This window comes from Alosa pseudoharengus, unplaced genomic scaffold (assembly GCF_046254945.1).
Source record: "Alosa pseudoharengus isolate Yale_2024_CS ecotype anadromous, Long Island Sound unplaced genomic scaffold, YU_APseudo_1.1 YU_APseudo_1.1_scf_12, whole genome shotgun sequence".
NCBI lineage: Eukaryota > Metazoa > Chordata > Actinopteri > Clupeiformes > Clupeidae > Alosa > Alosa pseudoharengus.
The window spans coordinates 12,935,194-12,947,693 of record NW_027468587.1 but is presented as its reverse complement, the minus strand read 5'-3'; the positions used below and the strand labels follow the sequence as shown (position 1 = coordinate 12,947,693).

Genomic DNA, 12,500 nt, shown 5'->3' with positions numbered 1-12,500 from the left:
CGTGCGTCTGGGCGGAGAGCGGTGCCCCCTCCAGGAAAGGCCTGCGCGCTGCCTCGTCTGCCCCGGCCACAGCTGCTTCCTCTGGGCCTCTGCCCTCCATCGCCCCTCCCTCCTTCGCTCGCTGTGTGCTTCTCTTCTTTTTCCACTCCTCTCTCTCTCTCTCATCCTTTTCTTTTTCCACTCCTCTCTCTCTCTCATCCTTTTCTTTTTCCACTCCTCTTTCTCTCATCCTTTTCTTTTTCCACACCTCTCTCTCTCTTCATCCTCTCGTTGGGTTCGGCCGCAGCACTCTGTGGCATATGTGTGTGACATCAAACGGGGAGTGTGTGCCGGTGACGACTTGGAAAGAACTGGCACCAGGTCAGAAAAACACGCGCGCCCTAACATTTCTCCCATACCAGGGTCAACTCTATCATGAACACACACACACACACACACACACACACACACACACACACACACACACACACACACGCCTGATGCCCTTGACGTGTGTCTCTGAGTGACAGCAGAAGACTGGTAGTGACTGACAGTATTAATGATATTATATATTTTCTATTAATAATAATTACCCTCTAGTCCACATCTCCCTCACTCAGGCTGCATTGGTCTAGCTGTGTGTGTGTGTGTGTGTGTGTGTGTGTCAGTCGATCTATAATGGCACCCAGTATAGCAAGTAAATAATAGCCCAGGCTCTCCTCATGTCTGGGTACTGTTTGTCTCATCATTCACTCGGTGACTTTCCAGATCAGTCCAGATCTTGTGTGTGTGTGTGTTGAGTCTGCATGTTTTAGTGTTGTCGTGTTTTAATCGTGTGCTTTAGAACTGATGTGTATCAGTGTGTGTGTGTGTGGTTAGAGACAGGAATCATAAATTAAAAACACAAGCGTAAAGGGCACAAATCATTGTAGATGGTAATGGTTTTCATCCTATGACACACAAACACACACACACACACACAGTCACTCACTCAGTGTGACTGGTGAGAGCGAAGCCTGACTGTTGCCTAATGATCCCTGGTAATCATTATGCATGGGGAAATAGTGGCACACATTTACACACACAAACACACATGCACGCATATACATACCTACACAGACTGTGTGTGTGACAGTCACACTGTAGTCAGTGAGCGATTAAATGAACTAACAGAAAACCACTGGTTCCACTCTGCCTGCTGACTCTGCTGCTTCTGCTGCCTTCTCTCTCTCTCTATCTCTCTCTCTCTCTCTCTCGCTCTCTCGCTCTCTCTCTCACCTCACTCACACACACACACAAAGATAACTGAATGATGCTTTATCTTTGGAGACATTGGTGGCCTTCCCTTCAAAGCCATTTGTTCTTAAAGCCTGTGTGTCTTGTGCTGTGTGTGTATTATGGTCTGTGGGTTCCCTGGCTTCAGCATACCTTTTTTCCTTTTCTCTTATCTGCACATGAAAGTGATTTTTTTTTTTTTGTGTTCTAATGCTTCTAATAACCTTAGGAGATAATAATCACCTCCATGGTGTGTGTTTTTGCAGAGGGTGTGTGTGAGATCTGGCTGACGAGTGAGGACACAGGCGCCTACGGCAGAGACATTGGCACAGACCTGCCCACCCTGCTGTGGAAACTGGTGGAGGAGATCCCGGATGGTGCCATGCTCAGGCTGGGCATGACCAACCCTCCATACATCCTCCAACACCTGGAAGTAAGTGTGTGTGCTCTGTCTGTCTGTCTGGATGTCTGGATGTCTGTCAGCTGAAACGACTAGTAGTTCCTCTCTCACCCTCTTTCTCCTCCCTCTGTCTCTTTTGTTCACTTTTCATCTCTCTCTCTCTCTCTCCCTTCCTCATTATCTCTCTCTCTCTCTCTCTCTCTCTCTCTCTCTTGCTCTCTCTCTATCCCTCCCTCGGTCGTGGAGTGCGTCGTCTCCTCAGCTCAAGGCCACGCCGTCTCAGAGGCATGCTGACTTTTTCTCTCCTCTAATTGTCAGACTCGCTCTGAAGGAACAATGGGCCCCAGCGTGCCACCACACACACACACACACACACACACAGACACACGCACACACACACACACACACACACACACACACACACACACACACACACACAGACACGCACACGCACACACAGACACACACATACAGATACACGCACGCACACACACACAGACAGACAGACACACACATACAGACACACACACACACACACACACACACACACACACACACGCACGCAGCCCCAGTAAGCCCCCCGATGGAGGAACAATAGCCCCCTGCTCGCTCCCTGGACTACCCCATCAGCCCCAGGTGGACGGTGCTTTAATCCCTCTGCTCACGGTAAACTGCTGAGGGAGGCACTTTTAATTTGCTCGGGGTTAATTGAGGTTGTAATTTCGTCCCCATATGTATAGGTTACGCTAATGCTCAGCTACATTCAAATTAAAAATGGATAAAGCTTCTCTCGCTCTCTCTTTCTCTCACTCCTTCTCTCTCTCTATCTCTATCTCTCTCTCAGTCTTCCGCCCCTCTCCCTCGTTCCCCCCCAAATGAAAGAAAATAACAATTAAACGCTAATTAGAAATGTAGAGGGGGCTGTGTGCATATGGGCCGCTGGCCACTTAATGCCTATCTATTATGCTAATGTGATTTCGCTCGTCCTTCGCCGCTGGCCCAATTTAACGGCTCCGGTTGCCGCTCGCCTTCACGTTTCGCGCTGCCGCTGCGTACGTTTTTTAATCACACACACACACACACACACACACACGCACACGGAGTGAGCCATCAGCTCACGCAGAGACCCAGCGCTGGCTCCCTGGAAGGTCAGCGGGGTCGTGGGAAGCGGCAGCTGTCCGGCCCAGAGCTGGCCCTCGTGCGGCGCAGGTCTGGTGGCTCTGCGGCTCGGGCTCGGGTTTGGAGTGAATCGAATCAGATTGACTTGTTCAGGACCGGTTCAGGCAGAAGTACCTTTTATTTATTTAACAGACGCTATTGTCCAAAGTGATTGGATCTGCAGTTTTATAAATAGGTGTGGTGCTGATATCATGATGAAGTCATGACCTCGGTGACCAACATCCTACTTTGCCTGTTGGGCTGCAGGAGTAGCCAGGCAGAAAGAGAGGACAACAGCTCAGATGGACACACTGAGACATGTCACTTCCTAACATTGAGTGAAATTACATCTGGATTCTAGCTGGGAATCACATCCGTTCTACATTTCCAATCACAGAAATGAATGTAGCCGACGGTTCAAGAGTTTTTCCAAATTCACTGGTTGTATAACACAAAGGGGGCTTTTTTCATCACTATGTATGCTCTCTGGGAATTGCCCCTTGACTTTAGTGTTGAAAGCAGCTTACTCTTCAGATCAGATTGGATACTAACCCAGGAGGTGTGTGGGTATTGTAGTTGTCATTGTTCTTATGTTTTGGGGGAAAGCTTAATGCTTTAATCAGCTTCAAGAAGATACACTCTTTATGTTACGCAGATGGGAAATCAGAGCAGCTTCCTGCTCTTGTATTCCAGAAGCCTTACAACCTTACTTCATCTTGACTGATTTTCTAAGGATGGGCTGAAACCTTACAAACCTTACTCCATCTTGACAGATTTTCTAAGGATGGGCTGTAGGCCTGATAACAGTGCTGGGTTGAGTTACCAGCCATTGACTAGCCAGCTACTGAATACCTCAGAATAACAGAAAGGCCCTTAGAGTACAACTGTTAACATCAATAATATGTATTAGCCCTTAGAGTACACCTGTTAATATTAATAATATTTATTGGTTTAACCGATGCTTTTATCCATAGCGACTTGAGCAAATGAGGACTTGTATTCCAGTTACATGGCATAGCTATATTATATTACATTACATATTATATTTTTTTATTATACGGCTCTTCACATTGCTAGTAGAACGCTCCATTGACTTTAATGGGATTTCCCAACATACCGCTGCAAACATATAATTACCGCTGTCAATGGCAACGTTTTTTGCGCTGCTGATTTAAGTTTTTCATATCGCTCCGCAAGTAGACCGGTCACTTCTTGCATTGGAACTTCATTCAAAAGTGAAAGCAGACGGTTGGTCAGCTGTGTTCTAAAGAATGTTTGATTCAAGTTCAGCGTGTGTTGCGAACTATTTGTTTCTCAGCAAAAGCCACGACGAAACGGTAACAAATAAGTGTAAAGAGACATACTGTATCGTGGAGTTGATTTTTTCGTTTTGGCAAGTAGCCGTATAATAATAGGGATAATGTATAGAACGCCGGTCATTATTGGGAAAATAAGTCCCTTCAGGGCGAAGCAAGACACAAATTCGCGCAGTTCGCCCTGTCGGGACTTATTTTCCCAATAATGACCGGCGTTTTATAGACCCTTTCAAGAGAGTTCCATTATCAGCATCATAGTTGGCCCCACAAGGCTTCCGTTTTAACATTCCATATGTTATCTTAATGCAGAGGAAGTAGATTGGGAACCAAATAGAACGTTCAAGCATTGTTTTTGTTTTTATTGTTGAAAGGGTCTATAGCAAAGATCCTTGATTACTAGCAAGATAGAGCAACATAATTCGTTACTATGGGAGCAAAACGGGACAGTTCCGGTCTGCATAAGTGGGAGTGTCACCTTACGTCACTAAATAAACTTTCTCTCTTAATAAGCAATAAGAACAGATAAACATAATTGTGTTCACAGTATTATTGTCTATAATCATGTATGATACCAATGAATCATTCTTTAGGACATGATATGAATAATTTAATTAGTCAAGTGAACCGAGCTAGCTTAAAATGCTATACAAGTGGATGGGAGTTGCTATGGCAATACAGCTATGCACTAACAAGTGACTAGTAGTTGAAGGACTTCGCTTAAACTTAATATACTGTTGCAAATTCACTTGAGCATAAACTATCCACTTTAACTAATGTCAGTAATGTTATTCAGCTAGTTGTCATTTCAAAGAAATTACACTTCTCCGTTTAAAATGTTACCTTAGCTAAGAGGCTAGCTAGCATGCTAACAACCAGACAGTAACTGGCAGCAGAATGGTCTGATATTAAGTTATTTTATTACAAATCCGAACACTAAAAAATTACACTTTTAGGCTTGAAATGATCCCAAACACTTACAGATTATGAAAAAAATTTCCAAAAAACCCTCAACAAATCCAGAAAGACATAAGGACCAATTTATTGGTAAAATTCCACAAGTCTCCATTGACATTAGTGCAGCGAGGGTTTACTCTGGTCTGCATAAAGGGGAATTTTCCCCCCTCCCCCTTGCAATAATCGAACGCGGAAATTGTCGAACGTTTGCGCCTCTCGCTCCGCTTTAACCCTCTCTGTCTATAGGTCTATAGACCCTTTCAAGAGAGTTCCATTATCAGCATCATAGTTGGCCCCACAAGGCTTCCATTTTAACATTCCATATGTTATCTTAAAGGCCCATTCACACCAAGAACGATAACGATAACAATAACTATAAATAAATATCGTTCTCGTTAATATGAATGACGACGTTCACACATAAACTATAACGATAACGACATGAAGAACAATATCGTTGGGGATCACTTTCAGAGCGATTTTCACAACGATAAAATGCTAATAGCCAATCAGAACCCAATCAGAACATTTATTAACACAAGGAGAGATTTTGTTTATCGTTGTTCATCGTTGTTCAGTGTGAACGCTTTTATCGTTATGGTTATAGTTATCGTTATCATTATCGTTCTTGGTGTGAATGGGCATTGTTTTTATTGTTGAAAGGGTCTATATTATCCCTTATAGGGATCGACCGATATGGTTTTTTCAGGGCCGATACCGATATCAATTATTACCAAAACAGGAGGCCGATAACCGATATGTAAAACCGATATGTCAGTTGTCAAAAAGGGGGGTAGATAGTAAAGGCTATATGTTGCAAAATTTTAATTAAAAATCATTAAATTATGCAAACTTTTCTTTCTTCTTTTGATACACAATTGTTTATCAACTTGCATCACTTTGCAAGTGTAAATCCTGTGTATCATGTTAATCAAAGAGCTGAGTGATAGCAATTATTTTTATAGAGTAGGCCTGCACAATGGGCTATGTGCTTGTTAAGGGACCTGTCACAAAGAGGATGCTTTGCCATCGTGTGTGTGAGTGCACGAGAGAGGGAGAGGAAGAGGTGCATGCGTGATGGCAAGTGTTACGGTTGAATAGTTTAACAAAACAGTTTTAAAATAGTTCTTAGGCTATTTAAGCATGTAATTTGTGTCCATGTGTAGGCTATAAGGCTAAGCCACACTTTTGAGAGCCTAAAAGGCACGTTAATAGCCAGCTCATGACGCGATTTTGTTCAGGTCGGATTAAATTACGGTTGGCCCTGGGTGCATGTAGTCTTTTCTGACAGTCCGTTTCAAAAAGGAGCTATTAGACTTTTTGACGTTCGCTATTGCATAATTTAGGACTTGTCTGTACTATCTCTGCCGAGGTGTCCCGTTATTCACAATTAACGAACGAGGCGGAGGCAGAGAACTTCCGACCCGCAGCACCCGAGTTTGTGGGCTAACTAGTAAACAGCATCAGTAACGTGCATCAATCGGGAATTCGCTAAATGAAGGAAGTGGGTGCTTTACTTATTGATCCGGATCAAAGAGACAATAGCTTACAACGTGGTGTTTTTGTAACTTCAGTGTAGATGATTGTGATTCACTGCAACTTTAGCAATGTAGGCTACCTTCCTTACCTTCGAAAAATAGCTCCGTAGGCTACAGCTGAAGCCCAGTCTGCCTCAGTGAAAATCCTAAACGTTGTCTGTGTTCAGTCTTCGATCCTGATTGGCTGCATTCGTGCTAACTAACAAATCAGACGGTGTAGTGGGCGGGACAATGCTCTTGACCACAGAGTAGCAAATGCAGGGAGTGAGACGCTTTACAGACAAAATAGCGCGTTTCATTTTTTATTCATTTCAATATCGGCTTATCGGTGGAAAAAATGACCGATACCGATTATTATAAAAATGCTAAATATCGGCCCTAATAATCGGCCAGGCCGATAATTGGTCGATCCCTAATCCCTTACATAATATTGAATAATGCAAAGCAGCACAACTTGGTGATCAGAGCAACATGGTCACATGGTCAGAGATTGTCAGTTGGTCATCAGTCACGAGCACCTCCTTGGTAGGAGCAAGGCATAGGGAGTCCATTTTGATGTTTGTTTTTTTTTTCCTATAAAGAGGTTCAGTTGTAGGTGCTGTTCCTTCATCTGTGCGGATATGTCAGATAGACGTCAGAGACCCGAGCTGAGACCTCTCAAGACAAAGATCTGTACACTACGCCCATTGGTTAAAGTGGGATTTGGCAGGTGGGGGAACCCTAAAATCCAGTGTCAGTGCAACGGGGAAAAATGACTTGGACAACATATTGAGTACCGTGGTGTAGCAATACTTATGAGTACAAGAATTGCTAGCTTCTTGGTCACCTCTGTACACGCAAAAAATGACCTCACCATTTATTTTTAACAATATCATCCCGCTATATCGTTGGTATGAAAGAATATATTTATTATTAATTTATCTGAGGTGGCGGAACTGCGTTCCTCTCCGTTCCCCCCTCACTTTAACCCCTGACTATGCCCTCGTATTGCATCTCAAGTGCACAGTGCTTACTTGAGTGCTGTGGGAGTACTATGGAGTTTCAAGCATAGTCTGGATATTTAATGGATCCGCTGTAAATGTTGGATTTTGAGGCGAAATCCATTTTTTGGAAAATGCTCACATTACATTAAAACAAGAGGGCTAAAATGTCTGGAAAATGCCAAGCACACTTTATCTCTCCTTCATGTGAGCCCTGTATTTTACGCACTGTCAGGTGAGGCTGGTTTTCTAGACCGTGATTGGTTCTGAAAGGCCCTGAGCCCTTTCAAATGGTTTGTCATTGGCTGACTGTGGCTAGTCAGTCATGATGGGTAGATTGCTCCATTTTGATGGAATTGCTCTATCTGGCATTTCCTTTCAGAACATGTGCGCGCACGCACACACACACACACACACACACACACACACACACACACACACTCACACACACTCACACTCTTTCGCTTAATTTCTCACTCATTCACTCACACACATACACACACACACACACACACACACACACACTCACGCATACAGTACACAAACATACACACATACAGTACACGCACACACCCACACACACATACAGTACACACACACACCCACACACACATACAGTATGCACACTCATTGACTCACTCTTGCGAACCTGTATACACATATTTACATGTAACAGACAAATACACTGAAATACTGTACTTACCCTCACACAGACAGAACCTGCCCTTCGAGTCCCTCTCTATGTAAAGAAAAAGAGATAGAAACAAAGCAAGAAAGAGTGAAGGAAGAAGATTAAACAGCAGTAGAAGTTCCCAGTATCATTTGGAGTGTGTGAGTGAGCGTCCAGTGCAGGAAATGGACGTGAAGGAGGAGAGTGATCGATCGGAGAGGAGGGCTCCTTGTCAGCCAGGCCTTTCTCAGGAGCCATTTGGTGCCATTAGTACAAATGGCTCACCGAAGAACTGTGATTACAGTCTCTCTGCCTGTCAGTCCAGCTCAGAGGTGTGTGTGTGTGTGTGTGTGTGTGTTTGTGTTAGTGAGTGACCAGTATGTCTTTGCGGGTTTGAGCTGGGGACTGAAGAAACCAAACGCGGACAAGGGCCTAACCGTGTGTGTGTGTGTGTGTGTGTGTGTGTGTGATGAAGGGTCTCGGCCATGTAGCCAGAGCCCAACTCCCACTCCTCAGGGATGCTATCTAATCTAATCTTACCTCTCTAATCTCCAATCGGTGTTCCAGCATGGCATGGAAATCTAGTCAATTTATGCTAAAGCCATGTGATGGAAACATTTAATGCAAATATATGAAGTATGTATTGTAACATTTAAAATGTTACAATCTCTCTCTCTCTCCTCCTCTCTCATATCTCTTCGTCTTTCTTTTTGTTTCAGTGCTTCCTTCTGCTACGTTTTTCCCCTCACATTTTTAGTGTCAGTGTCACACACACACACACACACACACACACACACACACATTACTCCTCTCTGTCTCTCTTATGACTCTCTGTCCTTAGGGAACCATGCTGTCGTGTTTTTCTCCTTTTTCTCTTCCTCAGGCAGGAGGGAGAGAGAGAGCGTGCAAGAGAGAGATGGAGGAGAAGAGAAAGCAAGAGAGAGAGAGAGAGAGAGAGAGAGAGAGAGAGAGAGAGAGGAGAGAGAGAGAGAGAGAGAGAGCCAGCCCTCACAGTTTAGTCAATTATCCCTGGCCGCCCTGGGGAAGCGGCTGCAATTTTTATTCGGAGCGGGCGGCTAATTCTGCTACAAACACGTCCATTTTCATATTAATGAGAGCCGCCAGACGCACCGCTCATTACGGGCCTAATGTGCCGTCTGCAGGACAGGGGGATGGACCGAGAGGGACGCCTTCGATCTGTTGGTGACTTATACACAGCACACCACAATCTCATCTACTTACGCACACGCACACACACTCACATACATGCACACATGCATGAACACACCAGTCACATACATACACACATGCACACATACTCACATATTTACACACACACGCACACACACTCACATACATACACACATGCATGAACACACCACTCACATACATACACACATGCACACATACTCACATACTTACACACACACACAGGCGCACACACACCATTCACATGTGTGCACACACACAGACACACCAGTAATTAGAGATTAAGGAGTCTCCTACTTTCCAACTCCATTTCTCTCTTCCTCTCTCTCCCTCCCTCTCTGCTCCCTGCTGGTCTTATTGTTGTCCTTTAGTCCCCTGCTGGTGACAGTGGGCAGCAGCGGAGGGGGTGCTAGGGTGGGGGGACTCTGGAGAGGCCAGTTGTGGGAGTAGAGGCCTGCTGTAGGAGTAGAGGAGTAGAGGCCTGCTGTAGGAGTAGAGGAGTAGAGGCCTGCTGTAGGAGTAGAGGCCTGCTGTAGGAGTAGAGGAGTAGAGGCCTGCTGTAGGAGTAGAGGAGTAGAGGCCTGCTGTAGGAGTGTAGGAGTAGAGGCCTGCTGTAGGAGTAGAGGCCTGCTGTAGGAATAGAGGAGTAGAGGCCTGCTGTAGGAGTAGAGGCCTGCTGTAGGAGTAGAGGCCTGCTGTAGGAGTAGAGGAGTAGAGGCCTGCTGTAGGAGTAGAGGAATAGAGGCCTGCTGTAGGAGTAGAGGCCTGCTGTTGGAGTAGAGGCCTGCTGTAGGAGTAGAGGAGTAGAGGCTAGGGTGACCAGACGTCCCGAAAAATTCGGGACAGTCCCGATATCCATGCAGTTGTCCCGAATCCCGAATCCTGCCCTAATTGTCCCGAAAATTATACTCAATCAGAATACTGAGTAGTTATTTTCTGATAAACATTAAAAACTGTCCGTAGAAAGTTTGAGTCGACTGCATGCAGCCCCCGACGGCAGCTAAGTGTTTGGATGCAGCCCGGCTACTTTGTTTCTTTTTGACGTTCTATAATTAGGCGCGAAATATGCACTGATTTCGCGAAGCCGAGGACATTGAATGTGCAGGCAGTGCAGCAGGCAGAGCCAGCGTGTGAGCAAAAAAAAATACGTCGGAAGTTCGGCCTAATGTCCATGTCGTTTTCACATAATCTACTGAATCTAACAATTATTTTGTATTCTTACTTAATGACGCATCATTTTGGCAAGGCTTGTTATTAGCGTTAGGCTATTATTCTTATTCTGAAAGGTCTAATTTGCACTGTTACGCAGTCATTGCTTTTTTTAGTTTTTTTCCCCACAATGACATTTTGAGTATATGATTTCTCTGTTGTATTTTGAGGCAGACTTGATGTTTGAATAAAAATGTGTTTTGGTACAGGTTTGAAAATTTGCTGTAGGCCTACCATTCCCCACCCCCCCCCCCCCCGCGTCCCGAAAAAGCGTCCCGAATTTCAGCCAATCTCATCTGGTCACCCTAGTAGAGGCCTGCTGTAGGAGTAGAGGAATGAGGCCTGCTGTAGGAGTAGAGGCCTGCTGTAGGAGTAGAGGAATAGAGGCCTGCTATAGGAGTAGAGGCCTGCTGCAGGAGTAGAGGAGTAGAGGCCTGCTGTAGGAGTAGAGGAGTAGAGGTCTGCTGTAGGAGTAGAGGCCTACTGGAGGAGTAGAGGAGTAGAGGCCTGCTGTAGGAGTAGAGGAGTAGAGGCCTGCTGTAGGAGTAGAGGCCTGCTGGAGGAGTAGGGGAGTAGAGGCCTGCTGGAGGAGTAGAGGAGTAGAGGCCTGCTGTAGGAGTAGAGGCCTGCTAGAGGAGTAGATGCCTGTTGTAGGAGTAGAGGCCTGCTGGAGGAGTAGAGGAGTAGATGCCTGCTGTAGGAGTAGAGGAGTAGAGGCCTTCTGTAGGAGTAGAGGCCTGCTGGAGGAGTAGAGGAGTAGAGGCCTGCTGGAGGAGTAGAGGCCTGCTGGAGGAGTAGAGGCCTGCTGTAGGAGTAGAGGAGTAGATGCCTGCTGTAGGAGTAGAGGAGTAGAGGCCTGCTGTAGGAGTAGAGGAGTAGAGGCCTGCTGTAGGAGTAGAGGAGTAGAGGCCTGCTGGAGGAGTAGAGGCCTGCTGTAGGAGTAGAGGCCTGCTCTAGAAGTAGAGGAGTAGAGTCCTGCTGTAGGAGTAGAGGCCTGCTGTAGGAGTAGAGTAGAGGACTGCTGGAGGAGTAGAGGCCTGCTGTAGGAGTAGAGGAGTAGAGGCCTACTGTAGGAGTAGAGGCCTGCTGTAGGAGTAGAGGAGTAGAGGCCTACTGTAGGAGTAGAGGCCTGCTGTAGGAGTAGAGGAATAGAGGCCTGCTGTAGGAGTAGAGGAGTAGAGGCCTGCTGTAGGAGTAGAGGAATAGAGGCCTGCTGTAGGAGTAGAGGAGTAGAGGCCTGCTGTAGGAGTAGAGGCCTGCTGTAGGAGTAGAGGAGTAGAGGCCTGCTGTAGGAGTAGAGGAGTAGAGGCCTGCTGTAGGAGTAGAGGCCTGCTGTAGGAGTAGAGGCCTGCTGTAGGAGTGGAGGAGTAGAGGCCTGCTGTAGGAGTAGAGGAGTAGAGGCCTGCTGTAGGAGTAGAGGACTGCTGTAGGAGTAGAGGCCTGCTGTAGGAGTAGAGGCCTGCTGTAGGAGTAGAGAAGTAGAGGCCTGCTGTAGGAGTAGAGGCCTGCTGTAGGAGTAGAGGAGTAGAGGCCTGCTGTAGGAGTAGAGGAGTAGAGGCCTGCTGTAGGAGTAGAGGACTGCTGTAGGAGTAGAGGAGTAGAGGCCTGCTGTAGGAGTAGAGGCCTGCTGTAGGAGTAGAGGAGTAGAGGCCTGCTGTAGGAGTAGAGGAGTAGAGGCCTGCTGTAGGAGTAGAGGAGTAGAGGCCTGCTGTAGGAGTAGAGGCCAGCTGTGGTGGTGTTATGGTATTGATGACTTATTAGATCATTATTATGCTATGATGCCCAGATAAAAAATCACAATGAAACATTGTT

At 46.0% G+C, this 12,500-nt stretch overlaps 1 protein-coding gene across 1 annotated transcript in view; it reads left to right on the top strand.

Moving 5' to 3' along the window:
- Window positions 1-12,500, top strand: part of cdkal1 (CDK5 regulatory subunit associated protein 1-like 1) — a 273,052-nt gene that overhangs the window by 151,426 nt on the left and 109,126 nt on the right. The window contains exon 9 of the mRNA XM_076280154.1: window positions 1,521-1,687. Within this exon, the coding sequence (XP_076136269.1) occupies window positions 1,521-1,687 (167 nt within the window). The remainder of the gene's footprint in view (window positions 1-1,520; window positions 1,688-12,500) is intronic.